This window comes from Musca autumnalis, unplaced genomic scaffold (genome assembly GCF_047663935.1).
Source record: "Musca autumnalis isolate F117 unplaced genomic scaffold, ASM4766393v1 scaffold_5, whole genome shotgun sequence".
Taxonomy (NCBI): domain Eukaryota; kingdom Metazoa; phylum Arthropoda; class Insecta; order Diptera; family Muscidae; genus Musca; species Musca autumnalis.
In genome coordinates, this window is record NW_027412088.1 from 75,036,263 (window position 1) to 75,056,315 (window position 20,053).

The 20,053-nt window shown below is 30.9% G+C and overlaps 1 protein-coding gene across 29 annotated transcripts in view; it reads left to right on the plus strand.

Moving 5' to 3' along the window:
• qvr (glycosylphosphatidylinositol-anchored protein quiver) overlaps positions 1-7,651 on the plus strand; it is a 62,679-nt gene extending 55,028 nt beyond the window's left edge. For all 29 annotated transcript variants that reach the window (XM_073990346.1, XM_073990335.1, XM_073990343.1 and 26 more), the window contains 2 exons: positions 1,728-1,874; positions 6,166-7,651. In XM_073990346.1, coding sequence (XP_073846447.1) covers positions 1,728-1,874; positions 6,166-6,626 — 608 coding nt within the window. In that variant the 3' untranslated portion in view covers positions 6,627-7,651. The remainder of the gene's footprint in view (positions 1-1,727; positions 1,875-6,165) is intronic.
• Positions 7,652-20,053: the final 12,402 nt, after the last annotated feature.

Consider the following 20,053-nt stretch of genomic DNA (forward strand, 5'->3'; position numbering starts at 1 on the left):
CATTCGCTAATCCATGTTTTATCTAGGCATACGTAATTTAGATCAAATTTGTGCAAAGTTAATGACAAATTATAACGATTTCTCGATCTTTTCAACTAGATAGAAATCACGAATTATGATTTATTGAGTTTTTGATCTTGTCCATAAGTCGAGATGTACATTATGCAATTTTCCTTGCGGCAATTGCCAACCCTCTCTAGGTGTTAGATGTAAACAGGGTTTTATAAGTAGGGTAAGTCGAATTTTGTGTGGAAAAGTAAAATTAACGAAGTCGAATTTTGGTTAGTTCAGATTTACTTTAGTAAAGCTGAAAACACATCCAACGTTTGAGTAAAGTTTTGTGCTGGACGTTGAGGAAACAACAACAGGGCGACGCCGACACCAAAGTCCATCGTTGATCTGTTTACCGGTATATATTTCAAATGAATTTGAATTTTCGGCATCATAAAAACTGCCAAAACGACACAAAACTTACTTAACTTACCCAAACGTTGGATGTGTTTTCATCCTAAGTCCTTGGGTACACTAGGGCGGTTCCATTGAAACAATTTCATGAAACCATGCGTCCCTAGTCCTTGGCCACACTAGAGTGGTTTCATTGAAACTTTTAGGTGTTCTTACTTATAAAGCTCTATTTCCATCTAACAGGTTTTATGAAACATGCGTCATTTAAGTTGTCAATTCCATTAACTCAAAAAAGTTGTACATGTATATGTATATTTATTGTGTGTATAAATTCATAGTGTACAATAATTTAACATTTCTATGTAAGAGTTTAGTTTTTACAAACTTTTCTACTTAATCATATAAACGAATAATAATAAAACAATACATGAGTATAACAATTACAGTTAAAGAGAAAAATTTACAAAAAAAAACCGTAAATTAAAATTTGTACAAATTTGTAAAAACTTTTACAAAATGCTGTTCGATATCAAACTTGTTCAGTACAAGAGAACAAGTTTTACAAGTACTTTTTACTTGCGAATTTACCGAACAGACACAATTACGTATTTGCCCCAAATGCTGGTTTGTTGTGCAAGTGTAAATCAGGTGAACACCATGTTTTGGCATGTGCACCTTCAGATGAGCTTTCCATCTAACTTATTTGCAGTGGCACCTTAAACAATGGTTTTGGACAAATACATCATTTATTTAACAGATACTCAATGGAACTGATAGCTTAAATAACGTATTTTACGACACTCGTTTCTTTAAATCTCGTGAGTTTTCTCCTTTAAGACGAAACGACAGAACGACAAAACTCACAGGGAGTTTGTATTCAGAATAACCCTCAATAAGAGCTAGTATAAACGTACTTTAAGAAATTAATAACTTAGGATGACAAACACCACTGTGAATGATAATTAATTGTAATTGCGAATTAATGGTATGAACATGTAAACAAATATTTTGACAGTTTGTAGGCATTTCAAAAACAATACTCATGTACAATGATGTCTTTTCAGATAATTAAATTGTTTCGTTTGTTTTTCTAACAATGTATGTTTGTCTGCATGCAATGTTCAATCTTATAAATTATATAAAAAAAGCACAAAGGCTTCTTAAAGTTTGGTTATGTAGATTTTGTTGTAGTGAATTCTTTACATGTTGCTTTTTGTTTAGTCCAGAAAAGTATAATTTATTTTTAATTAAATTTTTTATATTTAATACTAATATTTTCATTTACAATGGCATTTTTCACACGGCGATTTTCATCAATATAGCACGTTCCATATACTGCTATGAATGTGATTCGTGGACAGATGCCCGTTGCAAGGATCCATTCAATTATACAGCATTGCCTAGAGATCAGCCACCGTTGATGACATGTAACGGCTGTTGTGTTAAAATGGTGCGACACTCGAAATCACGTAAGTTTTATTTTAAGAGAATTAATTTAATCTCCAAATATAGAAAAAATACTTCACAAGAGCTAATTATCATGATAAACTGTGCAATACATAATGTGGAGCAAAAAGGCCAATTGATTTCCAATTCATTGTTATTGTGAATTAATCGTATACTATGTTTACATTTACGAAATCCACTCGACTTCAACTGTCAATTCCTTTGCGTATACGTCAAATGAAAACTCATTTGAAATCGATTGGATTTCATTTGACGTTTGAGCAATGGAATTGACAGTTGAAATCAAGTGGATTTCGTAAATGTAAACATAGTATTAATCCAAATAGTAGGTCTGTTCGATAACTCAACAAATTTGTACAAATTTGTACAAAATTTTACAAAATGCTGTTCGATAACAAACATGTTCAATTAAAGAGAAATGAGAAGCAGTTGCAAGAACTTGCAAATATTTTTTACTTGCTAAGTTATCGAACATACCTAGTCTTGTTGTAGTTACTAGCGCAGCTTCTTTATTGCATCATGGTACATATATACGTAATAGTCCGGTCAAAATAGACATGCGTATAAAGGGGAAATAGCAAAAATTCCCACAAAGCTGAATTTTGGTGGAGAGCTAGGGTTGGCCATTAGAAGCAACGTCCTAAAAGTCCCCATCGATCCCATGTGTGCAAAACAAGTTATTCGGGGTCAAAGGTCATTTTTGGAGGCATTATTCAGTTTTTTTAATTTTTCTCAAAAACGGTAAGACTTAGCAAAAGCCGGCTAAAGTAAAAGTTGTAGATTTAATAATTGTCTACAAGAGTGGTCTTTATGGTTCATAAAAAAGACTTACCATTTTCGAGATATCGCGATCTAAAGGTCAAATAAAAAATTAGCCGCCTAAGTGCATTATGAGTCGAACCGGTTAAAGTAACGACACTATGTGTTAGATACTTCCGTAAGCTTTCAAACGATATCCACTTTGCAGTAATCGGTTCTGTAGAACCGGGTCTAACCCGGTTTTTAAATTTGCCCTTTCGGGTCGAATAACCGGCGAACCGGATCAGCAACCGTTGAAAATTATACATTTCCGTAATCAGCGCAACACACCCTATCTTCGGACAAAACGTGAAAAAAATCGGAGAGTTTTCGTTGGGGTCGTTCCCGTTGGGCTTTCGATTATGCATGTGGGTTAATAGGCTATTTTTGCATAAAATGACTCTAACATTGAATAACTCTACTAAACACGCTCCGATTTTGTTGGAATTTTTTTTAGAAGATAGCTATAATTTCGCTCTTCAAGAAAATATATATTTTTTTGGGGGACAGACCCGATTATTTCGCTTATTTTAGCCGGTTTGTCTTAATATGTGCATATTTCCCTTATAAGTGCATAAAAATCATGTGTTTTTTAGAACAGCTATATCTCAAGAACGGTTCCTTCTAAGAAAAAATTATAAAGGTCAAACTTGTAGATAATTTTTCTGTCTACAATATTTACTTTAGTCATATTTTGATCAGATCAACCGTTATTAAAAAAATAAATCCAAAAACCTAAAAACCCTTAAAATTTGACCTTTGACCCCGAATAATTTTTTTTGCACACATGGGATCGATGGGGACTTTTAAGACGTTTATTCTTATGGCAAACCCTAGCTCTCCACCAAAATTCAGCTTTGTGGGAATTTTTGCTATTTCAATGTCTATTTTGACCGGACTATAACCTTTCTTCCGCTATATGCTCTTACATCTAATGCTTTGTTTACATTTACGAAATCCACTCGATTTCAACTGTCAATTCCTTTACGTATACGTCAAATGGAAACTCATCTGAAATCAATTGGATTTCATTTGACGTTTAAGCAATGGATTTTACAGTTGAAATCGAGTGGATTTCGTAAATGTAAACTTACATCTAATGCTTTGTTTACATTTACGAAATCCACTCGATTTCAACTGTCAATTCCTTTACGTATACGTCAAATGGAAACTCATCTGAAATCAATTGGATTTCATTTGACGTTTAAGCATTAGATGTAAGATGCAATAAAGAAGCTGCGCTAGTAACTACAACAAGACTAGGTCTGTTCGATAACTTAGCAAGTAAAAAATATTTGCAAGTTCTTGCAACTGCTTCTCATTTCTCTTTAATTGAACATGTTTGTTATCGAACAGCATTTTGTAAAATTTTGTACAAATTTGTTGAGTTATCGAACAGACCTACTATTTGGATTAATACTATGTTTACATTTACGAAATCCACTCGACTTCAACTGTCAATTCCTTTGCGTATACGTCAAATGAAAACTCATTTGAAATCGATTAGATTTCATTTGACGTTTGAGCAATGGAATTGACAGTTGAAATCGAGTGGATTTCGTAAATGTAAACATAGTATTAATCCAAATAGTAGGTCTGTTCGATAACTCAACAAATTTGTACAAAATTTTACAAAATGCTGTTCGATAACAAACATGTTCAATTAAAGAGAAATGAGAAGCAGTTGCAAGAACTTGCAAATATTTTTTACTTGCTAAGTTATCGAACAGACCTAGTCTTGTTGTAGTTACTAGCGCAGCTTCTTTATTGCATCATGGTACATATATACGTAACCTTTCTTCCGCTATATGCTCTTACATCTAATGCTTTGTTTACATTTACGAAATCCACTCGATTTCAACTGTCAATTCCTTTACGTATACGTCAAATAGAAACTCATCTGAAATCAATTGGATTTCATTTGACGTTTAAGCAATGGATTTTACAGTTGAAATCGAGTGGATTTCGTAAATGTAAACTTACATCTAATGCTTTGTTTACATTTACGAAATCCACTCGATTTCAACTGTCAATTCCTTTACGTATACGTCAAATGGAAACTCATCTGAAATCAATTGGATTTCATTTGACGTTTAAGCAATGGATTTTACAGTTGAAATCGAGTGGATTTCGTAAATGTAAACTTATATAACAGTTAAAAATGCGAAATTTAAGTTAGTAATTTCAGTGAATATCTGTCAAATAAATGACATATTTGTCCCAAATACTTAATTTATTCAACAGATATTTAATGGGATTGACAGATTGCTTAACAACAGTGCAAGCATGGCGGAATAAGAAGGTGTTACATCGATAACAATAATCGGACCATTTGCCACACCAAACGTCAAAATAACGCATTGCTGTGAATTGCTTGTTTACCTTTTGTATGTAATTTTATTCACAATAATTAATTTTGACAACTAATGCTTGGTTTACATTTACGAAATCCACTCGATTTCAACTGTCAATTCCATAACTCAAACTTCAAATGAAATCCAATCGATTTCAGATGAGTTTTCATTTGACGTATACGCAAAGGAACTGACAGTTGAAATCGAGTGGATTTCGTAAATGTAAACATAGTATAATGTGATAATCAGCTGTTTTTCCCGTTGTACCTGTATTATAGTGCCATGAATGCAAGTGTAAATTATGTTTAATAGTACGTTTACACTGTACTGGTTTCAGTAAATCCAGTTGTTTAAATTGTCATTGTGGTTAATCCGGCAAAAAGCTCTAATGTAAACATACTATAAAAACGCATTTAAATCAAAGTAGAGTTGCGTAGTTCCGGAACGAACTAGTTTCAAGGAACTATTCCGGACAAGGAAGCATTGGAAATATATCCAGCTCTTGCGTTTATATAGTTACTTTAGTTCATATAGTTCCTTTCGTTCTTCTTGTTCCTTTAATTTTACGCCTACGTCGATCTTCCTTCGTTGCTGGCAAGATCTATTTAACAGGTCACGTAAGTAGCACAACAACAACTCTATTTTGGCCGAAAACTCTTCAACATGTCAAAATGTTTGTTTACGTTTTCATACAATTTATTCACAATAACAAAATATTTGACAGATTGAAACCAATCAGCTGGCCGTTTTACGCCACCTTATAATTTCATCATGGTTGCTGGTTATTCACTGCAATTTATTTATTTTTAATTTTAATTCATCCACCAAACCATGAAAACATTTCGGTCTCGGAACTATTTGGAACGTAAATAAGGATGAAAAAGAAAGATTCGTTGAACTATATCTGTCTCGGAACTATGGAACTATATTACGAAACTAATTGCTTTTGAGAGAAGGATCTAGAAAGATCGTCTTGCTCCTGGAACTAGATTGCCCAATTCTAAATCAAAGTGATTCGTACAATTATCATGATAATGAGCGCTAATATAAACGTAGCTTAAATATATGACAATAAACATAATTCTACTTTAAATATTTTTAAAATAATTAAACCTTTATTACCATATATTTTATTTTACAGCCTACGAAGTTGTTAGACGCATGTGTACGTCACAACTACAAATAAATTTATTTATGGTCGATCATGTGTGCATGATGGAAAGTTCAGGCAATGGACATATGTGCTTTTGTGAGGAAGATATGTGCAATTCTAGTAAAAATTTATACACATCATCTAACATACCCTACATTATCGCCACATTAATGACATTCTTAGTAGTGCTAAATACACATTTAGGAAATTCACAATTCCTTCTCCTACTATCATCATCAATCTCTACTATTTTTCAAACATTATGGTCGTCATCATGGTTAATAATCTCCTTCTTGTTATCAACATCATTTACATCGTTTTTGAATAAAATTAAAACAGCAACAACAACAACCACCACTACTACTACTACCAATAGAACAACATCTACAACTATTACTACTACTTCAACATCCTTTTATGATCCTCCTCTTCCTGTTAATCACAGATAAATATGTAGTTTGAAAACCGAAAAGAACAACAAAATTAGTACATATTTACTAACTAACTTAATTAATTGCAATTGCATACATTCATATTAATCAAATGTAGTTGTATTTTGAATTCTTAGTTAAAAAAACAAATACATAGTACATTCATTATCACACTTACACTGAACACACATATATTACACAAGACACACGTAATACTTAAACCTAGTTTTAGCTATTAATGCTAAATATTAATTTATTTTAATTGGAAACTAAAACAACATTTTTCAAATGAAATTCATTCATTTAGATTTTTTAATTGTTTTTAAAAAATGTGATTTTTAATTTATCGTCAAAAATTTTATTATTAGAAATCGATTTTCATCTAATCTAAAAATATTTTTTTTTCTAAATTTCAAATGTTAAACTGAATTTTATTTGAAAAATGTTGCATTTATAAATCTAAATTCTTAAAAAGAATTTTAATTTTTTTATTTAGTTATAACTTCCCCCCCATTTTTGTAGACTTTGTAGTAATACTAAAGACATAAAATACCATAAACACCTGAATACTGTTAAATCTTGAAAAAGTTAAAGCAAATATTTGTTATTTATTGTGTATTTTGTATAAATAATTTTTAATTTCCTATTGTCTATTTTGTTTTCTTTACTATGTAGTGAATTGTTTTTACTAAAATCCGCTCCTCTTGTTTGCTTCTGAAAATTACGTATATGATTAGCTTTACACATATAAAATGTCTTAGAGAATATTTAAAAACAACTAATAATTTGCCCACTTCTGAATATACATAAATAAATCATTACGTATGTTCCTTTTCTTTGAAGGATATTTCCATAAGATATTTTTGAAATACGAATCAGTTTAAAAATATATTGTGGGAAGCTAATAATCTCTTTGACATTTCACTTTCTCCCTATCACACAGTTTTTTTTTTCAAAATAAAAATTCCTTCCACTTAAATTATTTCAATTAAAAGAACAAAACACCAACGTGTTATTGAAAAACAAGAAGCTATATAACAAAATAGCAAAACAAACTTCTATACAAAGAAACTTGCTAAAAATTATAAGAATTAAATATTATTATTTTATAATTTTTTATATTTTTCTTATTAAAAATAAAAAAGAAACTATTTGATATTAAAAAAAAAAACAAAACAAAATAATTATATTTAAAAACGAAAACAAACAGAGGCTTTAAAAGTTTTGTGCATGTATTTGTAATTTGTTAATTACTATTTTTTAATTTACTTATTAACTATAAGGCATGTATAAATAGATCATTACAAAAAAAGAAAAATAAATTATATAATTTATGCATAAATTATAAAAAAATTAAATAATTTTTTGCTTGTATAAAAAACATAAAACTACTGATATTGATAAAGGCACATAATACATTATGTAGTGGAAAGAAAAATACATATAATATTGCTCATTTAAATTATGTTTTAATTTTTGTTTTGTTTTCATTTCATATCATCTGAATACTATAAATTTAATTATAAGAAGCGTATAATATGTTTTAAAAGAAAGAAATTGTTTTCTTTTTCTATACTATTGTTAATAAGAAAACATATTACTTTACTTTTCCATATGATAAAAATTAAATATTTTCCCTTTGAAAAATCATTGTCACATGTTTCAGAATCAATGTTAACATGGCGTTTACAACCGACAGTTTTGGGCAGACAATAGCAAAAATACAAACCTTCTTACCAATACATTTATAAACTTATAAGTATATATTGAGAAATGTATCTGTTCAAATTTGGCTGTGTGTAAACGCCAAGTTAGCTGTGTACATAATTTAACAAAAAGAAAAATTGCTATGTTTCTTATAAGAAAAGTTGTTACATTTTTATAAAATAGTTGCCGCTTTTCTACACGAAATATTTACCTTCGTTTATAAAAAAGTTTTATTTTTTTCTGCAACTTTCGAAGTAGAAAAATGTGACTACTTGTCAGAATAATAGCTAAAACAAAATTGCTCTGTTCCAGAACATACAAGAATCTACTACTTTTTCATTTTCTTAAAAATTCATAAAAGAAAAAATTTTCAAAATTTAAAAAATAGTGGACTCTTGCTGATTCTGCGACACAGGAAATGTTTCACATTTCTACATCAAATTTTACAATATTTTTAAAAGAAAAGCAGTAGGAAAAGACATTTTAGCGGTCCTAATTTGTGAAATAGAGGTCAGGAAATACTCAAACAACTATTTATTCGATCGATTTCATTTTATATGCATAGCCCTGTTCCTTTACGTTCAAGAATCTTCAAGTTTTACAACTTTTTACTCGAAAAGCGTTCCTTTACTTCAGACACAATACAATTCATATGGGAGCAGTTTTCAACTTTTACTACTTTTGCCGGTTTTACCATTTTCAGAAGTAAAGGAACAGACCACATAATGACAGTAACATAAACTATGTTTACACTAAATAAGCTTGTCATTTCTTTGACCTGTAAGTTATTAAAAACTTGAAAACTGTTCATTTTTTAAATCGTTTGATGTAAACATAGCTTTAAACAGAAATTAAGCCCCCATGGCACACGGCGAAATAAATTTCATGAAATTCTGAGATTTTATATCGAGTTACATAAGTGCCACACTAGAGTGATTTCATTGAAAAATCCCATGAAATTATTCGTTCTTAGCAGTGGAATAAGAAGGACTTACATCAAATCATACCAAACGTCAAGATTGTTTACAATAACGCATCACTGTGAATTACTTGTTGACCAGCTGTATGTGATTTTATTCACAATAATGCATTTTGACAACTAGTGTGATAATCAGCTGGTTTTTCCCGTTGTTCCTGTATTATTGTGCCATGGTTCTTAGTCTAGACCCAAACAACAGTGGTTTTATTGAAATATTTTAATGAAATTAGGCGTTCTTAGATCGAGTTCCCCACTACAGCAATTTCATGATATTACTGTAGTACGATTTCATGAAATGTTTTTCAATGAAATCAATGTAGTGTGGAGCGGGACTTATTATTGGTTTACATTCGGCGTCTTTTCGTGATTTCGAAGGCGTTTCGTAATTTCGCGCGGAATCAAGCAAAATTTATCATGATTTTGCATACAAAAACGAAATCATCTCATTTCACTTTTTACATATCAGAATAAACAAAAAAAAAAAAAAATAGTACCAAAATTTGTAAACATGTGAAAAAAAAATAATAAATTACTTTGATACAATGCTATTTTTCATTGTGTTCCCGTAATTTTTTAATGGTAATGTTAGAAAAAAGAGCGAATTGTCAAAATTGCTTCCCCATAAAAATGTCTTAAAAAATAAGGGAACGGAAAATTACTGAAATTGCAAACACTGCAGCAGAAATGTCAAAATTAACGTATCAGCTATCGTATTTAAATGTCAATGAACATGCTTCTAGTTTCTACTAGGCCAAAATTGTATGGCAGAAAACAGGAGAAGAGGGAGTTATTCGGGGCTATTTTTGTTTAAAGTGCAAGTCTTGCTAGATTTCGGAGTACGGCAACACATTTTTAGCACTGAACGGGAAAACTGCTGCAAGTAGTAATAGTTTGCAAGTTCTGAACACAACTTTTATCGATTAAAATTTATTATTATGATGTCTCAACGATAAAATCATGTTTCATTTGTTAGAACCATACATAATTAATACGATATATAGATAATTTTACGATAATTTTCGAAATAAAGTTGTAAAGTTCTATATTGTCGTATATTTTTGATGACTAATACAATCTACAACAACTTGTTTTGAAAATTCATTCATGCGCATATGCATCTACCTTGATTATTGTGATATGTTTGAAATCAACAAAAAATAAGTCAGGATTTCGTGAAATCCAGTGGATTTTACAGCGCAAGTGTAAACTTGGCATTAGATCGAGTTCCGCACTAAAGTAATTTTATGAAACTGCTGTTGTGGGGAACTCGATCTACAAACGCTTTATTTCATGAAATTTGTTCATTGAAATCACTCTAGTGTGGACCGGGACTACTAGAGTAATTTAATTAAACTGCTGTAGTGGGTAACTCGATCTAAGAACCCCTATAAATGGGAAAGTTTTTCAATCCTTCATGCTTGAATATCAAGCAAGAGATCGAAAGGAGATATAAAGCTGAAAACACAATAATCTTTTGAGATTATTAAGTTTTGCCTTAAGCGTTGACAAAAGAACAACAAACTTAAGCTGAAAACACATCCAACGTTTGGGTAAAGATTTGTGTCGTTTTTGGCCGTTTTTACACTGGGCATAATGCCGAAAAATTCAAATTCATTTGAAATATATGCCGGCAAACAGATCAACGCTAGACTTTGGTGACGGCGTCGCCATGTTGTTGTTGCTTTTTTCTCAACGCCCAACACAAAATTTTACTCAAACGTTGCATGTGTTTTGAGCTTTAACAAACTTAAGCTGAAAACACATCCAACGTTTGGGTAAAGTTTTGTGTCGTTTTTGGCCGTTTTTACACTGGGCATAATGCCGAAAAATTCAAATTCATTTGAAATATATGCCGGCAAACAGATCAACGTTAGACTTTGGTGACGGCGTCGCCATGTTGTTGTTGCTTTTTTCTCAACGCCCAACACAAAACTTTACTCAAACGTTGCATGTGTTTTCAGCTTTAAGAAGACAATGTTTGGCAGCATGGAATTCAAAACAATTGAGCTGTTTCATGGTGGAAATAATGCAAAACGTCAAATTTGCTCACAATAATGCATTAGTGTGAATTGCTTGTTTACATTTTGTATGAGATTTTATTCACAATAATGCATTTTGACAACTGGTATGAAGATCAGCTGTTTTTGCCAATGTATCTGTATTATTGTGCCATGAGCTGTTCGTCATCAACGTTGAACACTGTAACAACGGCCCAAACGTTTATGCACTCATTGATATAGGAAAAGTCTACCTTGTCCCTTCGGAGATGTTGTTGGAGCATATATTTATGTATGCATAAGCTCTTTTCCTTTACGTGCAAGAATCTTCAAGTTTGGCCACTTTTTACTCGAAAAGCGTTCCTTTACTTCTGACACCATACAATTCATATGTGAGCAGTTTAAAAATTTTACTACTTTTGCCTGTTTTACCATTTTCAAAAGTAAAGGAACAGACCAATAAGGTGTAAATAACAACCATGGTACAATAATACAGGTAGCATTATCATGCCAGCTGATGGTAACATAATGTGTCAATTGCATTGAATTGATGTCAAATTTTGACATCTTATGTTGCCAACAATTGCCGATGCGGCTACCTGTGTATTTGTACCATGATAACAACAAACCAAACTTATGCCTGATTTACACTATTCGTAAATCCTCCACCGGATTTAATAAATAAAGAATAAATCTCACGGCATTTAGATATACCTTTGAAGGATTTAAATGACAGTCAGCTGATTATGGAATGCATTATTTTTCCATCGCCACTATAGGCACGGTTGTGTATCTCTGAACAAATATAGAAACATGCTATTTTTGTTTAATTATTTCTGTTTATATTTTCTAAATAGCCGAAAGCATTTGACATTTAGCAAAATGTAAACAAACTACACGTGAGAATACATATAACATTTGATACTTTTCTAGTAACAGTTTGCTTCATTTGGTACTAACAGCGTTATAGCTCCTGTTACTGCGAGCTGTCAAAAACACACAAATTAGTAATGCGTGTATTTATACCTGCCTAATGAAATTTTGTTGAAAAATTATGTGAATCGCTTTATTTTTGGAAAACATTTTTGACATTTCACAGTACTGAACTGGTTTTTGTTGATGATGCATCTACCTTGGTAATTGTGCCATGAACCGGATTTAATAAAACCACTGGATTTCAAATGTCAATTCCATTGCGCGCACCTTAAATAAATCTTTATAAAGACGCTTTAAAAACAACAACCACATGAAAAATATGTAAGTGATGCCAAGTTTGTTCTTGATGTATACATGTGGTTACTGTAACGCGGCACTCAACGGACCGTATGTGCCAAGTCCTTAATGCAAACGGCGTTGTATACTTCTATCTGCATCCCTCTAATGGGTACTTTACACGGTATGGTTTTTACATATGAGTTGTCACTTCTCCCATACATAATGTATATGCAAAGTGACAACTCATATGTAAAAAACATATCGTGTAAAGTACCCATAAGATTCCGAAAACTTTTCTTATGTAAAAACTCAGTCGTTTTTATTTTAAGACTGTCACCTGATACCCACCACTTAATGCATATAAAATGTCTTCGTCCGAATAGTAGCAGGACGCGTTTTACCATTCAAAAAAATCATATCATTATTTCATAACTCATAAAAGAATTGTATAAAAAATGACAATTAAAAAGGCAAAGTTTTTCATAATCATATTTTACTTTAAATATGTAAAATATTCATAATATACATATATTAAGTTATACACATTAATTTTTGTTATAAACATTTATTAAACACATTGGCTAAAAACAAAATTTAATTTTTATAAATCTAAAATTTCCAAAAAATAAACAAAACATATTTATAGTTTTAATTTCGTTATTTGTTTAATTCTTTATAGTAGAGTTGTAACCCTTAAAACACCAGTTGCATTAAAGCTTGTTATCGTAATAAACTGCTCTATTTTGATTTATTTGAAGTAGAATGTATCTATATAAAAAATAAATCAACGTAGAGCATATATCATAGATTAATGTTAATGATAACGAGCGAAAGTGTGAACGTAGCCTAAGCTTGACTTACGATGTTGGCATATGGCAAATTGTTCAAAGCTAGCTGGGTACACTTTTAATTTCATAAACTCATTCAAAGTGTGACCAATTAGCTTCGAAGAATTAAGCGCTCGGCACATACGGTGCGTTGTGCGTTGCGTTACAACAACCACATGAAAAAAGTGAAAGTGAAGCCAAGTTTTTCGAAAAACAACAATATGGCCGACGCATTAAAGTTAAACATAATTTAACTGTTTTGGGACAACGCGTGTCCCAACGTGTCACTAAACGGACCGTATGTGCCGAGGGCTTTAGTCAGTTGACAGTTGTCGTGTAAACGTAGTACTAGTTATCCCAGTAGAAAAACCAAATAAGCTTATTGACTGTTATTAATTGTTTAAGTTTTATTATTAAATGATTTCGAAGCTGCTGTTCTGTAATTTTGTTCCTTTTTATTAGTATAAAAATTGAAAAAAAAACTTCTTACAGACAAATCACACACACCACTCACCCACAACACAAAGTAATTAAAGCATGTTCCCTGTTACACCCATTTTGGTATTTACAGGTTATTAACAACAACATAAAAATTCTTAGGAAACAATTATAAGTTTTGTAGTGTTCTATTCGGAAAATATGTGTTAAAGTTGGATTTGCACTTGGTAAAAAAATCTTTAAGCCACTATTGCAAATATTGCACATTTTCTTGCACTCTGTTTAGACAAAAACTAAAGATATGTGTAAAATAGTTGCTCACATAGCATGTACATACCTTTTTTAAAACAATACAGAAAAGTAACACTTTATTATATACTTTAGAATCTTAAAAATATTATACAAAACAAAACACAAAAACAGAATATATATTTCCAATGAAGGTCCATGTCATGGCATGATTAATAGATACCATTTCTTGTACTATACATTTTATGTGAAACTTGTTAAATTTTATGAAATATGGCTGTTTAAATAAATAAATCGAATTATTTCATTAAAAATATCCTCACAATATATTTGTATGAACGGAGTCTTAGGGACACCTGTACATATATGAAGAAGACCGAAAGAAGATAGTCCATATCTACTTTAGGCAATTTTCCTTGCGGTAATTATCAGTATGTCGGTGAAAGACGCCTCATATCTCTCTCCATCAAACTGATAATTGCCACAAGGAAAAATTGCCTAATGCAGATATGGACAAATTCTATAGAATACCAACAAATGACCTTCTGTCTAAAAAAGACAAATAGAAGAAGCTTCTGACAAATTTACAATAAATTTTGTTTCTACCTTAATACTACGGTTACACTAGAGTTTTTTGCCGGGTTAACCCACTTCGAGAGGATTTATTTGACGTTTGCGCTATGGAATTGACATTTTAAATCCGAACCAACTGGGTTAATCCGGTTAAGTGTAACCGGGGTATAACAGTACGATTACATAAAACTGGCTTTAGTAAATCCAGTGGATTTAAATTTTCAAATCCATTGAATGAATTCTTATAATACCCCGTTTGCACTTAACCGGATTTAATAAACCCACTGGGTTGTCAATTCCATAGCGCAAACGTCAAATGAATCGCCATAAAGAAGTTTAACCCGCCAAAAAGCTCTAGTGTAAACGGCGTTATCATGATAATGACGCTATCTTGATTTGGTTTGACGTAAAATATGCGAAAAAATCCCTTTAACAGATGCTATATAAACTTACTCTTAGGCCATGTTTATATTATAGCCTTTTGCAGGGTTAACCTTCTTAGTGAGGATTTGTTTGACGTAAAGCGGGGTACACACGATCAGTTTTGACTGTCGATTTTTTGGAAATATCGATAAATGTCAAACTGTCCAGAAACCACAAAATATTTTGTGGTTGCCTGATGACTGACAAAAATTAGCGGCCACACTGGCAAGCAACCGATTATTTGAGCAAAACTGATCGTGTGTACCCCACTTAAAGGAATTGACATTTGAAACCCAGTCGGTTTGTTAAATCCGATTATATTTAAACGTACTATTATTTGACATAAAAATCATATTAATGTCATAGTATGTTTACATATAACCAGATTTAATACATTTACTGGATTTCAAATGTCAATTCCATTGCCTATACGTCAAATAAATACTCATAAGAAGGTTAACCTGGCAAATAACTGGTTATGTGTTATTAATTCGGATAATGAATGCTAAACAAATGCAGTTTTTAATTTTCTTGATATCTTATCAGTAGATCCGCAATAAAATATTCCAAATAAATAATTTTGTTAAAACAGCCATATTATGTTTTTAATATATTTTATCTAAAATGTATACGTGCAAAAAAATCCAATAAAATACATCTTCTATTTACAGTCATTAGTTCTGTTCCTCATATAACTAGAAAATTTAACTAAGCATCTTTTCAAAGCCCCTCCCTCTCTCTATGTATGTATCTCTTTCAACAAATATCCTCTACCAACAACATCATTACATAAAGTCAGTCATGGTAGAATTTTCTCTCTCTCCACAAACAAAATATAACGTCGTTATAACGGACGAAAAAAATTCGAATGTTAGAAAAAAACTCAACAATAATAAAAGTAAATTTTTACTATGCCACACACACGTATTGTGACATTTTCCAAATTTTGTTGAAAATCTATAGAAAGAACAGCAAGAAGGAAAAAGGAAAACAAATTATTTTGTAGTAAAGGCTATAGTAATAAATAATAAAACAGAGTATTTAGAATTTATGGCAAGTAAAAGGCGTAACAAAATATCCATAGATTCCTCACAATATAAAAAGCACTGTAATCTTCAAAATAAGCTTACAAAGCTGAGTAAACAAGCTAATATTTTTCATATTTAAAACGCTAAGAAATAACAACTATGTGTATTTTTTAGAGTTTTTTCTTAAGTTAATTTAACATTTTTTGTTTATTTTTTTATTATTTCAAAAACCACTCGCCTCTGTCACCCTTTTATATAAATTATCAAAAAACTATTACAACGCTTAACAATTTAGTGGCCTTTTATCACCAAATAAAATAAACATGATTACCACTCCAACTATTCACTTTCAACTTATATTGAAACGTAAAACACTTTGTTTGAAACAGAATTCATCAATCATATTTCACCAATTCACACAAATTATCACTGTGCATATATTTTTTTTTTTTTTGTTTTGATCATTACATTTCATTACTTTCTCTCTATCTCTAACTTTCTCTATGTCTCTCTCTCACTCTCTTGGAGTAACTTTACTTTCTATCATAAGATATCAACTAGTTGTCCATGTAAAGTTGTGGTGTAAAAACGGCCATACCTCTATTGTTTTGGTCATTATTACAGAGACCTTAACGTCAATTTATAAGATGAAGTTTACATCAATTTCATAGCTCAAACGTCAAATGAAATCTCATCTGGATTTCATTTGACGTTTAACCTATGTATTTGACAGTTGAAATCGAGTGAATTTCGTAAATGTAAACCAAGCTTTACATTGCGTGTTTACCTCATTTCCAAGCATGATTAGTTGACCAGTATTAATTTACTTTTAAATTACAAAGGATCAAATAATCAAGCTTAAAAGTGTTTACACCAAACATGATTTATGGTTGCTACAAACTTTACTTTGGCCACTAGACAGATAACATATCTTCTATTAAAATTTGTTTTGATTATGATTATGTTTTTTTCTGTCATTCCCTCCCAAATAAAAAGAACAATAAAAAGTACGCAAAGCTTATGAGAATCCATAAATCACGCCATCACAAGTGGGACCGTACTTTGATAGTTTTTGTTTTGAAAACCACTAACAAATATTCCCAAAAAACTACTCCCTCCTTTACTAATATTATGTGTGTTCGTTTACTCAAAATTTGTACAAATTGTTACTGGATGTTGTTCGTTTACTCTGCAGTACAATGCGAAAGACCTTAGTCGGTTGCAAGAAGTTACTGGACTTGTACAAATTATTGAGTAAACGAACACACCTATTATGTGAACTACAAACTACAGTACCACTTGACGATGTGTTGTCAGGATTTCTTTCCATTGTTTTTTTGTCACAATAAAATTCAATGAAAGAAATTAACAAAAGTGCTTTTTCACATACGATACCAGTGGTCTGATACAAATTTTTTCATCATGTACCACCAAATCGCACCAACTGAAATCAAACCAAATAACGAAAACGTAAAATATGACCTTTCCTACAATAAGAATGAACAAGAAAAAAACTCCCCCCATCAATCAAGCAAAACGGCCAACATGAAATGAAAAGCTTTACGTCCCGATTGTTGAAAGCTTCCACCAAACGTTTTAATAAAAAATAAATATTAAAAAAGAGATTTAAAAATGAATTTGACAAAACATATGTTTTTTATGGAGCTAGCCATAAACAACATAGTTTGTTAAAATCATTCTTAAATACACAACCAATACGAAACGCTACTTAAAGCAATCAATACACACAAGTCTACAAATTTTAACAAGAGGCGGTAAACAATTTTCAAGTGTCGCTTAAAAGCTTTGTTTTATCCCCATCTGCAACAACTACAAGGATTTTGAACCTTTCTTCCAAAACAACCTTAATTTCAATCAACAAAAAAGAAAGCTTATTTTATTTTCAAAACCAAAAAACAACAACAGAACAACCACACACAACAGCAGCATTTTCGAAAATAAAGTAATAAAAGAAGAAAGCAAAACTTATTTTTAAGAAAACAACCTTTTTTAATAAAAAGAAAACAAATATTCTTCATGTACCTTAAAAATATTGATATTACATTAAAAATAAATATTAAGCTAAGTTTTATTTATAAATATAAAAAAGCTTCTCATTTGTTTAATAATTACACAATTTCATATGCAAAGTACTTTATATTTTGATTACCGAAAATAATTTGAAATTATTAAATAATCGTATCACAATGATAAACCATTTTTAAAAATAAACAATACAGACATCTTTAGTATTTTTGGGCAATTATTTATTGTAATTAAACATCATGTTGTATGTAAAATATTACAGAAGCCTTTTTTAATTCACAATAGCTACCAAATTTATCTTTGAGTAAGTGTATGCTAGTACATACTTAACGTAACGTTATCTGTCTCAATTTAAAGTCCATTTAGACTACGCTGGATTTAGCAATTATCTGGATTTATTTGACATATGTTGTATGAAAATGACAACTTAAATCCACTGGATTTGCTAAATCCAGCATAGTCTAAATCAGGCATTATTTAATGTAATATGTTTAAAAACAACTGTTAAATAAATCAAGTTATAATACGTTTACATTTACGAAATCGAGTGGAATTCACCTGTCAATTCCTTTGGGTATACGTCAAATTAAATCACATCTGAAATCCATTGGATTTCTTTTGACGTTTAAGCAATGGAATTGACAGATCAAATCGAGTGGATTTCGTAAATGTAAACCTATCATTAGTGTTAAATTATGTTAATAAGCGCTAGAACACATTTTACATTTAATATGTTTTATAAAACATGCATCATTTAAGTTGTCAATTCCATACAATATCTGTCAAAACAATGACGTAAACTTCCAAAACACCTGTGCAAGTGTAAAATGCGTTTAGTTTATCTTTTCCGGGCCAATGCAAGATATGTAAAAACCACCCAAACATTCATGGTATCTCGGCCAAAATTTAAGTATAGAATACTGTTTCTTCTGCTAAGTTTACATTTACGAAATCCACTCGATTTCAACTGTCAATTCCATAGCTCAAACGTCAAATAAAATCTCATCTGAAATCCATTGGATTTCATTTGACGTTTAACCTATGGATTTGACAGTTGAAATCGAGTGGATTTCGTAAATGTAAACCAAGCATTCGTGTCATTGAATGACATTACGTTTGTTTTACAAAATGCTGTTCGATAACAAACTTGTTCAGTAAAGGGTATTTTACATGATATGTTATTTTACATATGTGTTGTCACTTTGCATATACATTTTGTATATAAAAAGTGAAAACAAATATGTAAAAAACATATCATGTAAAATACCATTAACGAGAAATGAGATGTAGTTGGAAGTACTTGTAAAAACATTCAAGTAATTCTTACATGCGAAGTAATCGAACAGATCTATTGAAACATCTCGACTAATGTGTTAAAGCAAGTCTTTATTAACTTGGCGTTTACTCAAGAAAGGCTGTCTGCAAACATGGACATTTTTGAATAAATGAAAACAAAACTATTTGAAATAACAAAAAAAAAACAGAACTGGGATGCAATAAAACAAAAATATGTGAACGGAAAACAAAAAGAAATCGATGATTTTCATGCATAATTTTACAACTGTTTTTACAGTTGTCTGGACACCTACGTCACACAGGCAAGTTTTGGGGTTTCGATAATCAATACTTGAGTACATATCCTGTCATGTGTAAACACAGGGTAACCAATAAAAGTCCTGTAGTGTGATTCTCCAACTCATTTTTGGTTATCAACAAAAATCGGTAAAATTTTATTTAACGAAAATTTTCGTTAAGATACCGACCTACTACTATTTTTTACTACGATAACATTTTTCCTTTATGTTATCGACAAAAATAGTAAGAATTAGTAGATTCTTGCAGTACTGAAACAGACCAATAAAGTTGTGGCTAAGTCCATGGTGGAATAAGAAGGTGTTACATCAAATCATACCAAACGTCAAATTTGGTCACAATAATGTATTATTGTGAATTGCTTGTTTAA